This window comes from Capsella rubella, unplaced genomic scaffold, assembly GCF_000375325.1.
Source record: "Capsella rubella cultivar Monte Gargano unplaced genomic scaffold, Caprub1_0 scaffold_5, whole genome shotgun sequence".
In the NCBI taxonomy this organism is placed as follows: domain Eukaryota; kingdom Viridiplantae; phylum Streptophyta; class Magnoliopsida; order Brassicales; family Brassicaceae; genus Capsella; species Capsella rubella.
Window position 1 is genome coordinate 7,448,497 of NW_006238919.1, and position 20,365 is coordinate 7,468,861.

General features: G+C 37.1%; 7 protein-coding genes and 1 pseudogene across 7 annotated transcripts; 2 read left to right on the forward strand and 6 right to left on the reverse strand.

The window, feature by feature from the left end:
- Positions 1-312: 312 nt before the first annotated feature.
- On the reverse strand, positions 313-3,446 carry LOC17885702 (annotated as a pseudogene).
- A 1,012-nt stretch (positions 3,447-4,458) lies between these two features.
- Positions 4,459-5,952, reverse strand: LOC17885724 (zinc finger CCCH domain-containing protein 42). Its single transcript, XM_006290299.2, has 4 exons — positions 5,720-5,952; positions 5,516-5,625; positions 5,241-5,428; positions 4,459-5,130 (listed from the first exon to the last, which is right to left on the reverse strand). Exons 1-4 carry the CDS (start codon positions 5,890-5,892, stop codon positions 4,669-4,671), a joined length of 933 nt encoding a protein of 310 aa, XP_006290361.2. The 5' UTR covers positions 5,893-5,952; the 3' UTR covers positions 4,459-4,668.
- Positions 5,953-6,456: 504 nt separating this feature from the next.
- On the forward strand, positions 6,457-7,626 carry LOC111830646 (putative F-box protein At3g47150). Its single transcript, XM_023783152.1, has 2 exons — positions 6,457-7,020; positions 7,111-7,626. Exons 1-2 carry the CDS (start codon positions 6,457-6,459, stop codon positions 7,624-7,626), a joined length of 1,080 nt encoding a protein of 359 aa, XP_023638920.1.
- Positions 7,627-7,891: 265 nt separating this feature from the next.
- LOC17886553 lies at positions 7,892-10,252 on the reverse strand. The gene is made up of 5 exons (XM_006291692.2): positions 10,043-10,252; positions 8,959-9,109; positions 8,796-8,862; positions 8,481-8,715; positions 7,892-8,402 (listed from the first exon to the last, which is right to left on the reverse strand). Exons 1-5 carry the CDS (start codon positions 10,108-10,110, stop codon positions 8,186-8,188), a joined length of 738 nt encoding a protein of 245 aa, XP_006291754.1. The 5' UTR covers positions 10,111-10,252; the 3' UTR covers positions 7,892-8,185.
- Positions 10,253-12,475: 2,223 nt separating this feature from the next.
- LOC17885028 (E3 ubiquitin ligase BIG BROTHER-related) lies at positions 12,476-13,164 on the reverse strand. Its single transcript, XM_006292238.2, has one exon. It carries the CDS (start codon positions 13,156-13,158, stop codon positions 12,511-12,513), a length of 648 nt encoding a protein of 215 aa, XP_006292300.1. The 5' UTR covers positions 13,159-13,164; the 3' UTR covers positions 12,476-12,510.
- Positions 13,165-13,792: 628 nt separating this feature from the next.
- Positions 13,793-14,473, forward strand: LOC17887224 (protein PSY2). The gene is made up of 2 exons (XM_006292192.2): positions 13,793-14,062; positions 14,167-14,473. The coding sequence occupies exons 1-2, from the start codon at positions 13,975-13,977 to the stop codon at positions 14,283-14,285; spliced, it is 207 nt and encodes a 68-aa protein (XP_006292254.1). The 5' UTR covers positions 13,793-13,974; the 3' UTR covers positions 14,286-14,473.
- On the reverse strand, positions 14,417-15,788 carry LOC17884873 (selT-like protein). Its single transcript, XM_006292578.2, has 3 exons — positions 15,282-15,788; positions 14,809-15,127; positions 14,417-14,671 (listed from the first exon to the last, which is right to left on the reverse strand). Exons 1-3 carry the CDS (start codon positions 15,440-15,442, stop codon positions 14,570-14,572), a joined length of 582 nt encoding a protein of 193 aa, XP_006292640.2. The 5' UTR covers positions 15,443-15,788; the 3' UTR covers positions 14,417-14,569.
- A 462-nt stretch (positions 15,789-16,250) lies between these two features.
- LOC17886916 (asparagine synthetase [glutamine-hydrolyzing] 1) lies at positions 16,251-19,542 on the reverse strand. The gene is made up of 10 exons (XM_006290744.2): positions 19,282-19,542; positions 18,773-18,911; positions 18,587-18,682; positions 18,163-18,495; positions 17,902-18,063; positions 17,501-17,803; positions 17,277-17,411; positions 17,022-17,189; positions 16,823-16,930; positions 16,251-16,724 (listed from the first exon to the last, which is right to left on the reverse strand). The coding sequence occupies exons 1-10, from the start codon at positions 19,359-19,361 to the stop codon at positions 16,491-16,493; spliced, it is 1,758 nt and encodes a 585-aa protein (XP_006290806.1). The 5' UTR covers positions 19,362-19,542; the 3' UTR covers positions 16,251-16,490.
- Between the last annotated feature and the right edge of the window lie 823 nt (positions 19,543-20,365).

Here is a 20,365-nt window from a genome sequence, read left to right on the forward strand (position 1 = left end):
ATGTAATCAATACCTGGGGACGATATGATGTGAAGAAAGAATGACGCAATAAGGATTCATCGATGTTAAAGATGTTATTGTCATCGTTCCTCTCTGTTTTCCTTTACTGTATGAAAACAGAACCCTGGTTTCTCTAATCGTTTGTCTGCAAATAACAAAACATTCGTAATTTATCTGCATAAAACACAAGCATTCATTATTGCAAGTCTTGTAAGTATGTTTGGTAGAGAGAAATAACAGATTATGATAGAAAAATGTATATCGGCTTCAAGAAGCTTTTTATTTGGGTTACAAAGTTGAAACCATAAACACTCAACGTCTGGCTGTTCTTCTGGCTTTAAAGAACCTCTCTCTGATTATGATCAACTCTTTTACGGCTTCACCTGTTACCAACCGGTTCATCGGGGATTCTTCACAGCACCTAAGTCCCACATCCAAAATCATTGTCAAGCACTCAGATACAGGGAAACCAACTCTGAGACCACTGTGAAGAATTGATTGATCTGCAATGTCTAAGACTTGCTCTGGCAACGCCGATTTGGTGTAGCTATGCAGGGTTAAGTTTCCACCAAATAACTCATTGGTTGGTCTTTTTCCAGTGAACATCTCCAATAGGAGAACCCCAAAGCTATACATATCACCGTGTATTGATGGTTGTCCTCCCATTCCATATTCTGCACCATCATTCAAAAAAAAAAAAGACAACGAAATTGTAATGAAAAAAATACATAAAAATTTCTTCATCTAAACAGTCCATATGTGTAATAGCTTACCTGGTGCTGCATAGCCAATGGTTCCTCTAACGCCAGCTGAGCTTAGTTGGTTGAAGAAAGACTCCTGGTCAAATTTGAGGAGAAGCCGAGCAAGACCAAAGTCGCTAACATGGGCATTTAGATCATCATTGAGAAGGACATTGCTTGGCTTAAGATCGCAATGAACTATAGGCTCATGACAATGAGCATGAAGATAGTCCAAAACAGAAGCCACGTCTATGGCAATGTTAAGCCTTTCAAGCAGTGTCAAGGGTCTTGAGGGCCTATGGAGCTCTTCCACTTCCTCTGGATGCAGCCACTTATCCAAGCTTCCATTAGGCATGAACTCATATATGAGAGCTCTGAATTCGTTTCCTTGGAAATCAATACTAGCGCAAGCTGTCAATAGTTTCACAAGATTACGATGCCTTATGTCCTTCAAGGATTCACATTCTGCCATAAAGCTCTTCATCGCCTCCACGTCTCTGCATGTTTAGAACTTTCACTGCAACAATCTTGTTCTCAGTCGGGAGCAATGCCTTAAACACAGTACCAAAACTGCCTGATCCAACCATATTGCTCAAAGAGAAACCATCTGTCGCGTTTCGAAGATCTCCATAACTTATCTTCTCATGGAAGATCTCCAATGTGGAAAGAGCTGTATCATTGGTCTTCTGGTTCTTCTTTCTTATTCTGAACCAACATAGAGACAATATGAAAACCAAAGCTACAACTACGCCGACCCCAATCGCAACATTCCTCAAAACCTTACGAGATGAATGCTTTCTTTCCATTGGTGGTGCTTGAACAATGCATGGCTTTAGCTTCAGTTCCTTGACGCCGCCACAGAGATTTTTGTTTCCATACACCAAAACTATCGTAGAGTTACGAAATTTTCCTTTTGTTGGCACCCTTCCCTCGAAGTTGTTAACTGACAGATTGAGATATTCCAACTTGAAAAAGTTTTTAAAATATCCAGGTATACTTCCAGAGAGATTATTATTCGACAAATCAATTCTTTTAACACCCACCAACCTTTCTATATCTGGAATGGCTCCATCAAAAGAATTCCCTTGCAGATATATTTCTTCCACTGAGAGACAGTTTCCCAAAGTCTGTGGGATCTCTCCTGATAACCTATTATCCGACACAGATAGTTGAACGAGATTCTGTAGTTGTCCAAAATCTTTTGGTAGAGCGCCTGTGAGAGAATTACCTGGCATGCTTAAGGTAAGAAGGTGTGAAAGTTGCATGACTTCGGTTGGTATAGTCCCATTCAATTTATTATACCCAATCTGTAATTGTAACAGGTCACTGCAGTTACCGAGACTTGGAGGAATGGTTCCTTCAAAACTATTGTTGTATAAGTGGAGTTTTACTAGCCGTGTGAGGTTGCCTATAACAGATGGTATTACTCCCGACATTTTGTTTGAACTGAGATCTAAAAACCCAAGTCCAACAAGATTACCAAGAGATGTTGGGAGTGGTCCAGACAACATATTGTCCCTTAACCTAAGCGTTTGGAGACCCATGAGATTCCCAATATTGTGAGGAACTCTTCCAGAGATGTGATTTTTTTCAAGGACTAAATCGTTGAGTTTCGTGGACAGATTGGCAATGGAAATAGGCAAGTCACCCCCAAGCCTATTCCCAGAAACCTCTAATTTCTCTAGTTGGGTGCAGTTTGTTAAAGAAGTGATGAATTCAAGATCTCCAAAAGAGTAACTTCCCAAAGAATTGCCATGAAGAAGTAACCATAGCAAATTTGGTACTTTCCCAAAGGAAGGAATACTTCCTATGAGATTGTTGTCATTCAATGCCACTTTTTGAAGAGTATATTAGAAAATGTTGTTGGAATGGAACCTGTGAAATGATTTCCTCCTACATTTAGCTCTTCAAGATTTGGTAGCAGAATACCAAAATCAGGTCTCAGGGGACCTGAGAAATTATTAAAAGCCATATACAAATTCCCAAGTGAGGATAAGTTGTAGACTGCTGAGGGAAACACCCCTGAGAATTTGTTGAATGATAATTCAAGAATCATCATTTGACTCAGCCTAGCTATATCATCAGGAATTCCTCCTTCTATATTGTTTCCTCCAAAGCTAACTCGCATGAGTGATGTCAAGTTTCCTAGAGATGCCGGAAGCTTCCCTTTCAGATTGTTATCACGAAAATTTAAACTAACAAGGTTCGTCAGTGACCCTAGTTCTGAAGGAACACCTCGTCCAAGAGGATTCGCAAATATATCAAGGTACAACAATCTAGAGCAGTTAGAAATACTGGCTGGAATCCCTCCTCCTAAATTATTAAGGCCCATATTCAAGTTCTCAAGTCTAAACAAGTTTCCCACCCCTTGAGGTATTGTTCCACCAAAAGAGTTATTAGAGAGATCAAGATATGTGAGGAACGAAAGATTACCAATAGATGGTGATATCACTCCGCCTAATTGCAGTCCTCCGAGCTCCAAAATAGTAACTCTCTTGTGTTTGCGGCCACAAGTAACCCCCATCCAATTGCAAAGTGGGAATGAGTGATTCCATGAGGATAATAAAACTCTTTTGTCTTCAGAAACTTTGGACTTGAACTTCAACAACGCTCTCTTATCAGTTTCATCGTTAAAGGTAAAACCATGTGTTTCAAGTAGCATGAGGGCATTGAAAGCAAGTAGAAGAAACACTCTCATGCTTCCCATTTTTTGTTGGTTCGTTATATAAAAGCTGGTGGTGCTTCTCATGTTTTGCTGGAGAGTGTATATATAAGAGACGAATCAATTACAAAATGCCTTTTAACTTGTCGTGAAAATTAAACTTAAATCAAGATATAATAGGGATAATAAATTTGCTCACAATGCAGCCAAAGAGAAAACTGCGAGACTTGTACAAAATGGCATTAGATTCTTGCCGTCTAGACTCATATGCCGTGTAAGTCGAATAGTCAACTGTCTAAACAAGACAAAAACACATCTCACGAGTCTTCACAACTTTTCTTAGACGTCATGTGGTGTTAATGTGTTAACAATCAACGACAAAAGAAAATAACCACAGCTACGTAACATTCAACTGGGTATTTTCGTTTCTTTGCCCCTCAGGAAAATACTTACACAAGATTCATACAAAGAATCAGAATCAAGAAAGTTGCTTATTCTATATCACAAATTCACAACCAGGACAACAATATCCAAGATTATATAAGCAGATTAAAATCTTTGGCCTCGCAATTATAAGGAATATCACTACTTAAATTAGTAATATGTACACAATTCTTAAATTAGTAATATATCACCAGGTAAAAAGTGAATGCAGCAATGCTTCTGACCAAGAATGACTTCACCACTAGCAAAAACGTTTCATAGATTTCACAACAAATTTAACACGCTTTTGTTTTGACAAAAGTAAATAAATGCAGGGTGGTAATCAGTAAGTTGACTGACGACCACCATTCTTAGCAATGACCATGACATCAATTATTTCGATATACACCAACTTGTTTCTACTCTGTTTTCAGTTTAATTGATGCGAACATATCAATATTTGCAGCTTACCTCTTTAATTTGCATATGACCAGAACAGCAAGCGTTGCATTAATCCATAGTCAAGGAGAGCCAGAATCACTCATCCATGTAGAAAACACCTGAGCCTGTAAGCACGGGTCAACACAGCTACTAACAACCAAGGTATACATGAGATGGCAAAACTTATGTAAGTGTACCAAAAAGGATATAACGACTTCTTTCATTCCAAACAGTAAATCAACAAGTATCATGACATGACAAATATAGAGTGACAGTTACAGAATGAAGCAGGTTTATATAACCCAAGGATAACTCTCTTGGAAAGAACAACAACGCTCATTCCCATCTGAATCTAGCTACAACTGACAAAACCATTTTGTATGCATACCACTATCTACCCCTTTAACGACGGCGATCTTCCCTTCTTGAAAAATCCCTATCTTGCCTTGTGGATGTTTCTGATTGCCTACTTGAACCTTTTTCCTCCCTGTGATAATGATCTCTTCTGGATTCCGACTTCAGTTTCTCCCGATCATCTGTTCTGGATCTCTTGTCCTCCCTTACGTGATCAATATCAGCATTGTGTCTTCTCGATTGCGAATCATCATGCTGTCCTGATCTCTTTTGTTCCCTCCTATCATACCTTGGCTCCCTATCATCCCTATCCATTCTCTCTCTCTCTTTAGGGCGACCATACGAAGTATCTCCATGACCCTTTTCTCTGTAACCTTTCTCTTCCGCATCAGGTTTGAAGTCTCCTCGCTGGCCAAAACTTGTACCACCCTTTTTGGCACCATTAAACTTGTCATGATCCCACCTGGAACTTCTATCCTCTTCATGACCCCAACCAGTATTTGCAGCTCTCTGTCCATAAAAAGAGTTCAAGAAAATAAATGTTACCTTGTATCAAGTACTAATCAAAGCCATATGTTGAAAGAATCTGTACAACAATATCAAATTAGCTTACTACTTACTTTCTCATCATGGGAAAATTTGCAAGAATCACCACGAGTACACTCTCCCCTCTGAAAAGCTCTGCATACACCACGAGCCTCTCTATTCTGGCGTTGCGTCTCTTCATCCTCTTCTTCTCGCTTAACGTATTTGCCACAATGATTCACCCTAATGGTCCTCCCCAACAAGTTAGCTCCATTCAAATTATCTGCAAAATCCCAATTACAAAATTACAACCATCTAAAGAGAAGTAAAATCCAAATGAAAGCAATATGCAAGAGTCATCACCACTTACCAACAGCAAGAATGGTACTCCTCTGATCTTCATACGCAAGAAACGCAAAACCCCTAGATTTACCAGTTGCCTTGTCTCGAATCAGATTGACATCAACAACTTCACCATATCTACAAAACAAAAATAGGCATAAGAAGAAGTTAAAAAAACAAACCCATTTAGAAAAATTGAAACTTTGAGAAACGCAAAGAACACTACACTTACTGTGAGAAGACGGCGAGGAGATCACCTTCGGTGAGATCGTACGGTATCAATCCGGCGTAGACATAGGCAGAATTTTTGTACTCAGCGTGCCATGAAGCTTCGTTGGAGATCCCTAAATCCAATTCCTTAGCGTTTATACTCTGTGTTAGCTTCACCTGCGTCAATGGATTCATCCTTTCAAATCTCTCTCTCTCTCTGCGTTGTTCTTCTTTGCCCGAGAAAATCGAAAACCTAAAAACTATCAAACGAGAAGAAATTAATTAATTAGCTGAGCGGGTCCATCCGGGTCGGGTTTTCTAATGACCCGACCCTTAAATTGCCTTATTAATTAGTAACCGACCTGGATTGAGGCCCAATTATTATATCTGAGCCGGGCGATCTTGTTGCGCTTAGACAAAAATGTCGTTGATTTTGTGAAATTGTTTGTATAATAATCTCAATCTCAATTAATTGTAGAAAGATATTTGTTGTATTTTTTTTCTTAAAATACTATGTTGTTCTTAATTTCAATTAGAGTATTATACATTTTAGGGTTTTGTAAAGAGAACAAAGCTACGTACGTACGTACTTTGAGTAGTTTGCTTATATATATGTCTCGAAGAAGACAATGGAACTATGGAAGCCGCGTTCGTTGTGTCATCGGCTACTGTGCATCCACCAAGAAGAAAACGTTGGCTGAGAAAGGGAAGAGAAGAAGATTATTATAGCGAGTCGACAGCCGAAGAAAGACAAAAGCTATGTCCGAATCCGACACGAACACACCCATCTACATTCCTATAGACCTACAGATCAATACACTCTCAAGATTACCTGTGAAGTCTTTATTGAAATTTCGATGTGTCTCCAAGCTTTGGTCCTCTATCATCACCAGCCAAAATTTCCAAAAACGGCAATTGAAGATTGCTTCTTCCGAAGCTGCTCCTCGTCTCCTCATTGCTTTTCAAGACTTCTACCGACGAAAACTTACGATAGTCTCGTCGCCTAACCCAAACGCATCTTTGTCTTCCTCAACTTCATGTTGTGTTGTACCCTACAAAGATTTGAGTCTACTCAACGTTAAAGGGAAAAAGGTGTATAATGCGGGTCGGGGTTTAATTTGCGTTGGAGGCTATACAAATGTTGGACTTTGCAATCCCAGCACGAGACAGCTGCATGCTTTTCCCGATTACAAATTCAAAGATTATCCAACAGTTTTCCCACGCCCCAAGTACATGTTTGGGTACGATCTTGTTGAAGATCAGTATAAAGTCCTTGCTGTTGATGATTTGCCTTGGAGGTTGGAGCATAAGGTTATTGTATTGGGAGGAGAAGAAGCTTGGAGAGAGGCACCGTGTATTGCATGTCCTCATATTATTTGGACCCGAGGGATGTATATGAACGGAACCCTGTACTACGGGGCTTCCAGGAAAGACACCTATCCCCCGGATAGTAATTCTATAATTGTGAGTTTTGATGTTAGGCTTGAAACGTTTGACATCATCAAGGTACCGAGCAAAATTCTATCAATGCATTATGAGAATATGTGGATAGTTAGATGGATGGATCCTACCGATAAAATTCTGATTAACTACAGAGGCAAAATTGGTGTGGTTGAGAAACCTCGTAAGGGTAGTTTTCGAATGTGGGTTGTGCAAGATGCTGAGAATGAGGAATGGTCCATGAAAAGTTTTCATTTGCCACAGTCCGCTCATGGTCTTGACTTCAACGTCATGGATACCTTTTATACCGGCGAGATTTGTCTAGTTCCAAAACAATTGTCTGATCCGTTTCGTCTTTTCTTTTACAATTTGGATAGGAAAAGCATGAGAAGTGTCACAATTGAAGGTCTGCCTATGTCCGAGCTTATGAGATTCCGTGACGTTTCTGTGACTGTTTCCGATTACTACGAGAGCTTAATGTTCTTTTAGAAAATGTTAGAAACATGAAGTTATATTAAGGCTTTTCTTTATATATGCTTATTTAATTATAGAACTGTAAGTTTATGTTTTAAGAAGCACCATTATTTCAAGATTCCAGCTTATAATCTTGCTCGACCCGATCTTTATGACTCCATGGATGATCATGATGAGAATGATGAGATTAATGGCTTCTTCTCTTTTTCTTAACAATGTTAAAGAAGATAGGTCTCATTGATGTATCAGATATATAACAAAACTATATTTTCTATGTATGTACCTTAAAGAAGAGAATTTTTAGCTGAAACAAGAACAGAGTGTAGATTTGTGAGTAAAGCCACTTCTGGAAGAAGGGGTTTTCAGATTCAGACATGAATGTACAGTAGAAATAAAAAGAGTTTGGGAACCAAAAGCCAAATGCAGATAAAAAGAAAAGCAAGTAGAAATGGACTTCCCCCGGAAATGGTTACTATATTAATTACTACTACTCTAAAAACATTTATATACATACAGATAAAGATTACCAGAACCGGTTTAGGCTTTTGCAAAAGCTCTTTCTTCTTCTTCTTATTCACTTCACATGGCAATCGTAAGGAGAAGAAGCAAACACTTGATCTGGAACCACTAGAGGGAGTTTCTCTACGTACATAAACAGCCTTTTCTTATTCTCCCGCGCAATTGTATACATATTGACTGTATCCGATTTCTCCATCAACATCCACAAGTCCCCTGAGTTTACTCTCTTAAGACTGTCCCGGCAAAAAGGGCACGACTCTGACCTCCCATGCCTGCAAGAAATCATCGGTTATGATTGAATCATCGATTATGTGCAGAAGGAGATATCCCTGAAAGGATTGATGACTTACCAATCGCGGTAACACTTGATGCATAAAGAATGGGTACAATTGGGGAGAACAACCATGTTATTCATCTCCATGCAAATCCCGCATTCTTCTTCTCTCTCGATGTCAATCTCCGAGAGCTTGACCTTTTCAGTCTCATCTTTATTTCTGTACCGTATCTTACAGACCTCTTTCTGTTTGCGATCATCCAGGTCTGTGATACCCCTTTCTAGTTGTAAAAGGGATGGAAATATCACAGCTGTTTCACAGTAGGGAAAAACCAATAAGCATTACAAATAACAATCAACTTCTTGCCAAACACTTGAATCTGCGCATTACCGTAGAAATCTTTAATGCTGGTTTTCCTCTCATAAACCGACATTGTGGTTTTCCCATCCGCATAGGTCTGATTCAGTTAAACGGATTAATCAAACAATCACACGAAAAAGTTCTGAAAAAACGCAGTAGAAGAGAAGGAAGTGAGAAGTTGTAAAGAATGTACCATGTAAATAAGAACTCTGAGCAAACCAAGGGCACCAGCAAGGTGGCAATCAGTCCATTGGACAAGAAAAAGTAAAAACTGGGCAGCCGGGTTGTAAGACAGTCTCATTTGAACACGCGCGCCATCCTTCTCCCGAGGATAATCTAAAGCTCTGTTATTCATTGAGATTAAAAAAATGACATTCGGTCATAAGCACCATAACGACATAATTTGATGAAATGCACAAACATAACAACATTCTCTAATCAATGAATTGATACTGAGAGGATCGCAGACATTAAAAACAGAACCAATTGATCAATCCACGCATCCAAACATTCACCATCCGACATGGAACTGTCTAATTCAGCTAGATCAGCCTCGGATATAATATAAACCACTTGATCATAGCAAGCATACAAATTTTAAGCTGAGACATTAATTCAGCTTTCAACTTTCAAGAGTCAAAGTATTGATCGGAATCAAGCATATTCAGAAGTAACTAGTGGCTTTAACATTACAAGCAGAACCAAACGATTAAGAAACTCACCAAAACATTCACTTTTTCAGACATAGAGCTTCCTAACTCAGCTAGATTACCATCAGAAATCAAATAAAATCAAGGCTTTAGCTTTAAATTAATTGATCATTGCAAAGAAACACAATTTCGCTCTGTGACAAAAACATCATAAGCCAAAGACTATGTTCAGCTTCAAGAGTCAACACTCAAAACTGTTATAGGATAAGACTCCTTCAAAATGACTTCATCACTCTTAAGTCGTTAGATCACTTAATTTACAAGGGCTCTGTTCAGGACCAGAATAAACCCTAATTCAGTACCCTAAAAAACAATCCGTACAAATTTCAAACTCTTCTGTACCACAAGAATACATTCAGAAAACACACACTTTTGTGGTCCTAGGTAATAAATCAAAGACACAGAACCCTAAAAGCTTAGATTAAACCTTTACAGGCTCTACTCAAAAAACAAAAGGATAAATTTTTTCCACCCAGAAAAAAAAAATCGAAACTTTGGATTACAAAAGCAGAGAAAATTCCAAAATTTCAAAAAAAAAAAAAAGGAATTTAGAATTGAGAGACTTACACAGTGTTAGCGTGTTGGATATCAGCTTCAAGAGCTTTCAGAGAATCCTTGAACGAAACTTTTGCCATCAAAACCCAATTCTCATGAAACGAAACAGAGTAATAAAAAAAAAAAGTTATCAAAAGCAAGAAGAAGAAGCAAAGGGAAACAAAGTTTGATGCTTTTTCCTTTCTAGTAAGCAAATTAGAAAAGATATTTTCACCCAAATTCGATGATCAGAGAGATGAGAGAGAGATAGAAGAAAGAAGGAGAAGGATGGTATTTTCGTAAATTCCTAATACAGACAATGGTATTTTCGTAATATTAGGACATAGAGATAAACCTCAGTTACGATTCTCGAAGTAGCTTTATCGAAAGAAGACGCGGAAGTGGGTTTATTAATTGACCATTTTACCCTTTGTTCGGCTAATAATAAAAAATCTTTTGGGGAGAGAATAATCTTCTGGTTGCGAGCGTAGGTGAAGGTTTTGTGTCGTTCAATAATATTTCGGTACGTGGAGGATAAGGTTCTAAAAACTCTAAAGTATCTGCTTGATTAGGCATAAAAATCATTTGTCTTATCTTTAATTATGAAAAGTCAATCATCCACTTGTTTGTTTTTATGGAAATAAACATTTAATACGTTACTATAAAACAGATTATTTTGTAAAGGACAATGAAACAAATTGATATATAAGAAAACAATAAAGGAAATTGTTTATTTTATTATTGCTTTTATCAAAGATATCTTAGATTTTATAATTCAACTAGATTTTATATTTTTTAATGTGTACATGTATTGTGATTTTTTACTGTTGATTATATAACTTTGATATAAATATTATTATGTTGACTAAGTTTTTTACTTGAAATAGTTATTAAAATATATGTTAAAGTTCTTTAAACAAAATGTATGATTTAAATAAAAATATAATATACTATATGTAAAAATACTATGATATATTTACTGTTAATTTTGAAAAGTTATGATAAATCCCTAATAGTGGAAAACAAAATTAATTTATGAATAAATGCAAACAAATAAACAAAAATAAACAAAAACTTATGAGAACAAGAAAAAATGAGAAGATAGAGAAATAATAGATAATATTTTATTTTTGATTTTTTGGTATACCAGATCTTCAAACCTTCTGTGTTTAGAACACTATTCTTAAGTGCATCTACTTAAAGAGTGTCTTAAAGATTGATTTTAGAGTATAATAATCAAATTTATTGAAATTTTTTATCTAATAATTAAAAATTGTATCTTAAATAAAACACATTTGTGGATGTCTAAAAAAATAAATTATTATAAAACATAATTAATCGTTTTAGACATTCTTGATGGGTGTCACCATTGTTTAACTACTATGACCATCATTATTGGTGGATTAACTCTTAACAAATCTAGTTTTTTGTTAAAAAAATAACTCTTATATACTCTCTTAACAAATTGTAGCTCAAAGATCTACTAAAACACCATCGTTATCGATGGTCTAACTCACAATATCTTTTTTGACCACTCGTTCAATGACATAGTCGTTGCTCAATTCGCTGATTTTTTCAATCCTCATTTTCTCTAGGAATGTTTGTTATCATTACCACTCTTCCCTGGAACTGCTTTTGACGCCGGCATGTGTGAACCAGTGTCATGCATGGGAACCAAAGGTGTTTATATAAAACGTTTGTTCACTAAAAACCTCCCCAAACGTCTTCTTCATGCATCCTGAGATATATGACGCCAATCAGTCAGCATCATGATTTTTCCTCCGTAAATCTCCTCGGACGTACGCCAACTTCAGCTTCATCGTATTCTCCATCTCTCTAAGTTGCTCCAACACCTAACAACTTCAGCTCTTTCTTTGTGGCTTACTAATTTTATTCCATGGTAAATATAAAATGAACGAGACGGTTTTGATAACATTTAACAAAAATATAAATATTGCTTTAACTCATATACGCATTAGACTTAGTAGTAGAGATATATCCCACTTTGAAGATGGCTAGATGGAAACTACAAATCATGAGAATGATTCTATATGGTTTTAACGGGGTTTCGGAATTAGAATAAAATGATTACACTGTCGTATGGATATGCATTAGTTTAAACACAAATGGAATAACATAGGTTGGTGGTCTTCACATAATTGAGTTTAGAAGTACCAAACATACTTTAGATTATATTTTTTTAATTAAATTTTTTAAGTTAGGTTCATATTGTTTGGATCGTAGTTCAACCATTAGAATATCGTGATCAATTATATAAAACAGAATAGGTACTACTATATAAGATATTTATTAAATATTTGGTAAAGTCACAAATTTTGTATGATTGTTAGACGTGTACTCGTTAGTTTCTAAATAAATTTGCACCGTTTGATACATTAGGTTTTTTATATGCAACTAGTTTCTGTTAGTTTTTTTTAAGGTGCAATAGGCACTTATCCTAAGGTTTTAATTTTTCATTTAAAAGTATAAAGAATCGATGATTAAATATTTACGACATTTGAGCTGAAAGATGGTTCAGAACAACAAATGGGACAAATCTTCTTCGTCTCAAGCCATTTGGTTATACATTCAGAGTGGTACGGATGGTCACAAGGTCGGAGAACGACCAAAGATTCTCTTTCTTCAAACTCCATTTGGCAAACCACACAACGATCGATCTCGTTTTTGTTATTTGAATGTACATAGGTCGATGCGTTCAAACACGTGGAGATTTCGGTAGGAGTCAGCCCACGTTTTTCGACTCCAATGAAATCTCCAAGTGCAATGAGTTCCTCGTAAGACAACTGGTCGGGGTCAACCTCATCTTCTTCATCCAAGAAATCATCATCCTCAGGGTTGTTGCTTTCTTGATCTGCAAGAAACTCATTGATTTCGTCTTCATCATCTCCGAATCCGTTGCTATCGAAATACTCGTAGTAGTTCTCATTGCTTTCCTCTTCATCATCTTCATCTCCGGATTCTTCTCCACTTTCTATCATACTTGAATAGAGCGAATCAGGCATAGCATGAGCAAAATGGGAATTAGCTTGAGAGGCAGCAAGAGCAACTTCAGAATTTGCTTGCTCGAAGAGGGTTAGATCGGGAAGTTTGTTTGGAGGTTGCTTAGACTCTTCTTCTTGGTTATCCATAAAGAGAAGAAGAAGCCGTTCGGGTTGTGTTTTTGGAAGCCGTGCTTTGAGATTTTATATGAATATGGTTTTCATGTCAAATAGGTTACTTAAGAAACAAGAAATGAATAATGTAGAAACTTCCATTCAAAGTTATACAAAAGAAATATAGGGAAGTTAGGGTATCCTGTTTTCGCCGTTATAAGCAAATATATAGCCATAAATCTTAGTTTACTGCATCTTCCTTTAACTTTAGGTTTCCAAGAAAGAAATAAAAAGAATTTCTTATACGACAATCTACTGCTTCTTGATACCTAAATAGCATTAATATGTACTCTATCTATATACTTTTTTCATTGGTATGGATCTTGTTTTACATTACTCCAGGTTTTAGTCATTAATCTATAGAAACAGAGCTTGGCTGGTTCGGTAAGTATTCTGGAGACACTTGGAACGAGTCAGAAGGTTTCGTTGCTTTCTAAGATTCTTTTATCTCGGATTGTTATGAATAGAATTTCGGATATTTTCATTTACAAATCACAAATGTCTCTAGCTGTGACAAATCACAAATGTGGCGACAATGCTAAGCCACATGTCACTATTTCCTTGGCCATCTACTGTCATTAATATTTCATCTCCCAAACTAACACTCTCCTTTAACACACACACACACCACACAGAAAACAAAACAGGCTTTAATGTTTAGTCTCTTGTTCACGTGAAAGAACAGATTGCATTTGGATAACCTCCACAAGCAGAAACGATTTTGATATCATCATATCTATAAATATATACGAGACGTATACATATTACCTCTCAACTCAAACCAATTAAGAGATGAGTTTTGGATCTCGTCTTCTTTTGTTTCTCATACTAACCCTTCCACTTGTTGCATCTTCATCCCGGAACACTCTTTCTATTTCAGGTTTCATCTCTTTTTTGTTGATTCTTCTTGCTTTATGCTCTGTTTCATTGAATTTGTAATGTTCTGATTCTGTTTTTTGGGTGTGAATTGGTTTCATTTGTTAGGAATTGGGCAGACAAGGACATTGTTGATGGTCAGCATCGAGGATTATGGTGATCCGTCTGCAAATACTAGACACGATCCCAGCGTTCCGACTAATGCAAAAGCTGACACAGCACCTTAAACCTCTTTTTAGTTTACCTGTTTAGTCTTTGTTGAATAATAATCTGTTATTTACTTCTGAATGAGTTGATTTCCCCCAATCTATGTAACCTGTAGTATATTTTTCTGAGTAACAAAGCAAAAAAAAACTTTTATAAACCATGTGAGCTATGTATTAATCAGACAATTCTGCAATATTCAAGCAAAAAATGACAATTTCTGCAACTGTTAACATAAACACTATTGGTGACTATGTTGTGGAGCTCGATGTAAAGGTTTCAGAACCTTATAGAGTGGAGACACTACTTAGTAGCTTCCTGTGACGAATGGTTTCGTAAGGGTTCTGCTGATGAGATCTCTCAACTCGATCTCCCGTGGAAATCTACCTTCTTTCAATTTAGAGAACACCTGTGGAAAGACCAAACATCGGATTGGGTTAGTTATACCAATGACACTCATACATTTGGCACAGTAGCAACAAAATTCTCTGTCTTATAACTAAAGCTTATCATAGAAATTGGTATGACAAGAGAAAGAGAACTGACCAATTCCCCATTGCAGCTAACTTCAAAGGCGCCTGAACTTTGCAGGAAAGACTGCAAGAAGTTACCAAGAAGCCAAGTAGAGGCCATGGACCCAAACCTATTCGTTCTCAAAGAGTGGTACCAAGCAGGAGGCTGTGCAATGCTGATCATGGGAAATATATGTTCACCTCCCATTATAAGACCAATAACTCCCATCTGAGCAACTGGCACAACCTTAGCTAAAACCCGTTTTGGCGCTGGTGAACGATAGTTTGCGAGAATAACATCTAATCCAGGAAAAGCCGTTGCTAACATCTTCTTCACTGTTACTGTAGTCCCCCTACAATACAAAAAAAAGAATGTGCAGGACACATCAGTATACCAGTTACAGGCTCAAAAGGTGAAAGCTTTTAATACAGTCATTAATCAGGAAATGAGAATCTTGATAATTTCAAGAATCGATGCAGCTACGAATAAATCCAGAAGTGATTCACCATTTTATACATAAAAATGCAGGGACCTTAACAACCAAACCACGAATAGAAACTTCTGACAACTTCATAAAGCATAACACTTGACGAAAGATTATAAAGAACTTAAACTGTAGCGATGATGTATCCAAAATCGAAATGTCTGATATAGTCAGAGACATCATTGCAGTGGTAAACAAACAGTAAAGGCTAATGAACCAAAATCAACTGAGGAGAGAAATCTAGAGTTTCTGGGGATATCACAGCCTGACGGCTGCGGTTGAGCACGGCCATGAGTGGTGCTGAGATTGATATCTCAGAGAGGGAATTGAAGTTGGAATTTTGAAGGAGTTTAATCGATCAGGGAAGAAGACAACAGAAGAAGTAAAAATTGGGTTTGTTTGGTTGCTTCGATATATTTATCCTAGTCATTGACTGTGCTAAATAGACGATGAGGTCGAATGTTTCTGTTTTATTATACTTTAACACCCCTTTGTTTCCAAAATATAATTAACACCCCTGCCATGTAAAAACCTAACAAAACCCATTTCGACCCTAAAAGAGAACAACAGGTTGATGATGATCAATCAACTGTAAAGGAGAAGTGTAGATAAAGGTTATAAGTATAATAAAAGTTATTAACCCTAAGGTAAATCCTATTTATAATGTAATCGTTTCTCATAATCAATATAACATATCATCATCTTATATGGTATCAGAGCAGTGATATCCAAGACCTAAAAAAATTTCTTCCTATTAGACAGAAAACAATAGTACATATATTTTTACGAATAATTCAAAACAAATCCCGGATAAATAAATATAACAGCCTAATAACTCATTTATTTAATTTCCTATTAGACAAAAAAATGGTGACAAAATTAGTTCTTTACGAAAATATACTTTATGAACCTTTAATCATGTATTACACACTTTGAAATTGAGATGTACAGTGATGATATATATAATAAAGTGTTACTTTTAGGCCAAATCAATACAACATTATATATAGTTGATACGATAGATTGATGTACAATGAACTTGCTTCGAAAGCGGTACATTCGAATCTTACCCTGGAAACAAATTTTTACAAGATAATTAATACATTCAAATCTCCATAGGGATATAAACCAAAAGAAAAACATATTCTTATTATTAAATCATACAAAACACTTCACTTCACCCATTGGGAAGAGATATATAACACACAGTTCGTCCATTTCCTCTTCAAACTTATGTCTGAATCACAACTCCTTGACCCCTCATCATCGGCATGTCGTCAATTGCCTTAAGTGGTGGTGGCATGGGCAATGCTACGGTGCTGCCTTCATAGGCAGAGAGGTGAACTCCGATGGCGGCTCTTCCTGATGGATCCATATTGTTTGACCAGCTTGCATCCCACTCCACTGCCTTTGCGGTCGAACAAGCCACGGTCGCACCTCCAGGAACCGTTAGTCTTGCAGAGTTCTATGGAAAAAAACGTAACATGGACGTTTTTGCATTAGTTAAAACAAAACAAAGAGAAGATTTATGCTACATCGTGGAGACTTATCAGACTCTCTCACCTGTGGGAAGAACCTCTCAAAGATCATTCTGTAGTAGTAAGCTTCTTTAGTGTTTGGAGTGTTGTGAGGGAAGATATGGGCCGCGTTGGACATCATCTTGTCATTAACCTTAAAACAGAACAGAGATAATCAGATCTGAACATGAATCTAAAGGTGTTATTTAGCTAATTAGAGGAGATATGGCATCTGTAATGTGTACATTTTGAGCAGCATGAGCTTTGAGGCCATCAATCCAACTATAGCCGACACCATCACTAAATTGCTCTTTCTGTCTGTAGAGAATGTGTTTTGGCAGATAAGGACGTTCTTCATCGTCAAAGGCCCTTCTTAGAACCCACTTCTCAATCCTCCCTTCCTCTGGCTTGATCTAAAAGACCCATACAGAAAGAAAAAAAATCAATATGTGTAACGTTAAATTGTGAGATTAAGTTTGTGATCTAGGTTTCATAGTTACCATTTTGCATTCAGGGTCCAGAGACATGGCGGTATTGATGAATTCTTTGTCAAGAAAAGGAACACGGGCCTCTAGACCAAAGGCAGAGGTAGATTTGTTGGCTCTTAAGCAATCATACTTGTGAAGAGCCTTGATCTGCAAGGCATCGTCCAAGAAGAGTAAAAGTTAAAGACCTCTGTTTGGATGATAACTTCTTTTGTGATTTAAAATGAATAGATAGATACCTTGCGACAGGTTTCTTGGTGAAACTCTTTCTTGTTAGGTGCCTTGTGGAAGTAGAGATATCCTCCAAAGATCTCGTCAGATCCTTCACCAGAGAGAACCATCTTAACTCCTAGAGACTTAATTTTCCGGGACATCAAGAACATCGGTGTACTCGCTCTGATCGTTGTCACATCGTAGGTCTCAACATGGTAAATCACATCCTCTATCGCATCGATCCCGTCCTGCACCGTGAAATGGAACTCATGGTGGACCGTCCCCAAATAGTCCGCTACCTCTTTCCCCGCCTTCAAGTCCGGGGAGCCCTAACAGAAAAAAAAAACCATAATTCATATTTTAAAAACACTTTATATCTCATCCACCTCTGTTTAAAAAAACAGAGGAGCTCTGTTTTATATCTCACCTCAAGACCGACACAAAATGAATGGAGCTGATGTCCCCATTGCTTAGCAGCCTTAGTACCAGCCAAGTGACGGGCAGTGATGGAGGCAACAAGGGAAGAATCAAGACCACCGGAGAGCAAAACTCCAAATGGAACATCAGTCATCAACCGCTTAATCACAGCCTATAGAGAAAAAAACAAATACATCAATCTCTCACACCACAAACTTAAAACAATAAGTAAAAGACCTTTACTTTTGTTCAATTAGGTATGTTTTCTTACGTTTTCAAAGGCGCGTCTAATTGCGAGAGGTTCATAAGGCGTTGAAGGAACAGATTCATTGAACCAAGGAGGATTGTACCATTGCTTAAACCCTCCTAATTTGCTTGAATAAAAATGACCTGGAGGAAACGCTTCGAAATGCTCACAATCATCGTTTAGGCCTTTCATCTCCGACGATATCCACACAGATCCGTCTAATCCCCAACCAATGTAGAGCGAAGTGACGCCAACCGCATCACGAGCCACCATGAAGGAATTGTCTCGTGTGTCAAGCAACACAAAGGAGAAGATTCCGTCCAACATATCCACAAAATCCACACCATACTCCTCGTACTAAATTCCACATAAAACATCAACTCTAAAGTCAAGACTTAAATAACCAAATAAGCAAAAGCAATTTATAACGAAACCACAAAAAACATACCAAGTGAGCAATGACGTCACAATCACTACCAGTACGGAACTTGTGATTCTTCAGACGTTTTCTCAGCTCCTCATGGTTATAAATCTCTCCATTCACCTTCAAACATGCATCAACAACAGTTCAGCTTCAAAGATATCAAGAGAGTTAGTTTATGACTCTATATTGATATAAAATTTAGAAGCGTACCGTGACAACAATGGTCTTGTCCTCGTTGTAGAGAGGTTGATCACCAGAGGCAGGATCAATGACCGCAAGACGCTGATGAGCCAAGTAATTGTCTCCGTTCTGATATAAACCACTCCAGTCAGGTCCTCTGTGCCTCAACCTATAACCAAAATTTGTAAACAAAACGATTACATTTATTGAAATCGAAACCATATATTATACCAGTTCTAAAAACAAAATTTGATATTTTCTTGAGAATATTCCACAAACAAAGAAAAGGTTTATATATTTTCTTTTTTCAGAGAGATTCACATAAACTAAAAGGGTGACGATTGATTTGATCAACAATCACTATTCATGTCACGTTCATCAAAAAGGTCATAGAAAAAAACATACGATGTCTTGTCTTTATGTCAAACATCAAAACTAATCATAACGTTGATTTTGCAGAATTCAGAATGTTTTAACGTGACAAAACCCAAAAGAAAATTATAAAGAAAAAAAGAAACAGAGGAATAAGAATGAATTGCCTGCGAGAAAGCTCAAGAACACGAACTCTCTTGGCCTGAGAATCATCGGAACATCCTAAAACGGCAAGTATTCCACACATGTTTCTTTTCTTAGGTATAGAAATTGAAAGATCACAAAAGAATGAGAAAAACAAAACAAAAACAGAATATTCCGAAACTTTAGGGAGGATTTAGATACTAAAACCCAAGGAAAAAAAAAATAGAAACAACAAAACAGACAGATGTCGAAGAAGAAGAAAATGCACGTAGTAGTCTTGAGTTTTGTTTTATCGATATTTGAGTTTTGTGGTGTCTTGTTTCTCTAGGACCGAGTGCTCTATTTATAGACACTATACGGCGTCACGATGTCGCGTTTTGGTTTCTGAAGGTAGAGAGAGTCGTCAGTCGTGCGTGGGTTGGGGGACCAAATTGATTTTTCTTACCTGTAACCGGATAAGTTACCGGATAACTCTGACCAGCTGTTTCCACGTGTTTATTAACCCTTCTTACGACTCTTCCGATGTGTAACTTTTACGTTCTCGATCGGTTTACTCCATTTTTATCACGGTGGGGGAAAATCCGGTTTAGGGTTTATCCGGGCTGAGTCAGCAAGTGGATATGTACTTATCTGACGGTGTCTGAATAGTCCAATGGACTGTTCTGATTGCTTTGGAGCCGTACACGTGTTATCACCTCAATGGTAGGACCATTTTGATTTTAGATAATTAAAGTAGTATTTTATTATCATAATGTTGGTGTAAATACATTTCAAATAAAAAATGATAAGTAACGTTTAAAAAAAGAATGATGGAACAAATATATATAAATTTCTCTCAGTGATGAGGTTTAATATTTAATTTTGTTTTACAAATTACTATATGATCTTTAGTGCATACGTATTGCAAAGTTTATAACATAAGACATAATGTGAACTAAAACGGCATGACGACCCTATATGATTACAAACTAACTATGGTATGGTTGTTTGCTAATCATATTTTGATGTATTTACTAATAATCTAAGCGTATGGTCTTTGTTAATTATTTTCTAATTAACCTTGCTTTGGACATGTGTTACGTGGTTGGTCGCCATTCGATGCCGGAA

Bases quoted from the DNA above. Each gene is read 5' to 3' on its own strand.
- LOC17886916 (XM_006290744.2), bottom strand. From the start codon at position 19,361: ATGTGTGGAATACTTGCCGTTTTAGGATGTTCCGATGATTCTCAGGCC. The intron at 17,412-17,500 runs GTATCTATCTAT...GATGCCTTGCAG, and splicing joins ACCAAGAAACCTGTCGCAAG to ATCAAGGCTCTTCACAAGTA. The intron at 17,190-17,276 runs GTAACTATGAAA...TGGGTCTTTTAG, and splicing joins TGGACCCTGAATGCAAAATG to ATCAAGCCAGAGGAAGGGAG.
- LOC17884873 (XM_006292578.2), bottom strand. From the start codon at position 15,442: ATGATGTCTCTGACTATATCAGACATTTCGATTTTGGATACATCATCG. The intron at 15,128-15,281 runs GTGAATCACTTC...TTTGTATTGTAG, and splicing joins GCATTTTTATGTATAAAATG to GGGGACTACAGTAACAGTGA. The intron at 14,672-14,808 runs GTCAGTTCTCTT...GTCTTTCCACAG, and splicing joins TTAGCTGCAATGGGGAATTG to GTGTTCTCTAAATTGAAAGA.
- LOC17887224 (XM_006292192.2), top strand. From the start codon at position 13,975: ATGAGTTTTGGATCTCGTCTTCTTTTGTTTCTCATACTAACCCTTCCA. The intron at 14,063-14,166 runs GTTTCATCTCTT...TTCATTTGTTAG, and splicing joins GAACACTCTTTCTATTTCAG to GAATTGGGCAGACAAGGACA.
- LOC111830646 (XM_023783152.1), top strand. From the start codon at position 6,457: ATGTCCGAATCCGACACGAACACACCCATCTACATTCCTATAGACCTA. The intron at 7,021-7,110 runs GGAGGAGAAGAA...GGAACCCTGTAC, and splicing joins AGCATAAGGTTATTGTATTG to TACGGGGCTTCCAGGAAAGA.
- LOC17886553 (XM_006291692.2), bottom strand. From the start codon at position 10,110: ATGGCAAAAGTTTCGTTCAAGGATTCTCTGAAAGCTCTTGAAGCTGAT. The intron at 8,716-8,795 runs GTAATGCGCAGA...ACTGTGAAACAG, and splicing joins CAGCATTAAAGATTTCTACG to CTGTGATATTTCCATCCCTT. The intron at 8,403-8,480 runs GTAAGTCATCAA...GATTTCTTGCAG, and splicing joins ATCAAGTGTTACCGCGATTG to GCATGGGAGGTCAGAGTCGT.
- LOC17885028 (XM_006292238.2), bottom strand. From the start codon at position 13,158: ATGGATAACCAAGAAGAAGAGTCTAAGCAACCTCCAAACAAACTTCCC.
- LOC17885724 (XM_006290299.2), bottom strand. From the start codon at position 5,892: ATGAATCCATTGACGCAGGTGAAGCTAACACAGAGTATAAACGCTAAG. The intron at 5,626-5,719 runs GTAAGTGTAGTG...TTTGTTTTGTAG, and splicing joins CTCCTCGCCGTCTTCTCACA to ATATGGTGAAGTTGTTGATG. The intron at 5,429-5,515 runs GTAAGTGGTGAT...GGGATTTTGCAG, and splicing joins GAGTACCATTCTTGCTGTTG to ATAATTTGAATGGAGCTAAC.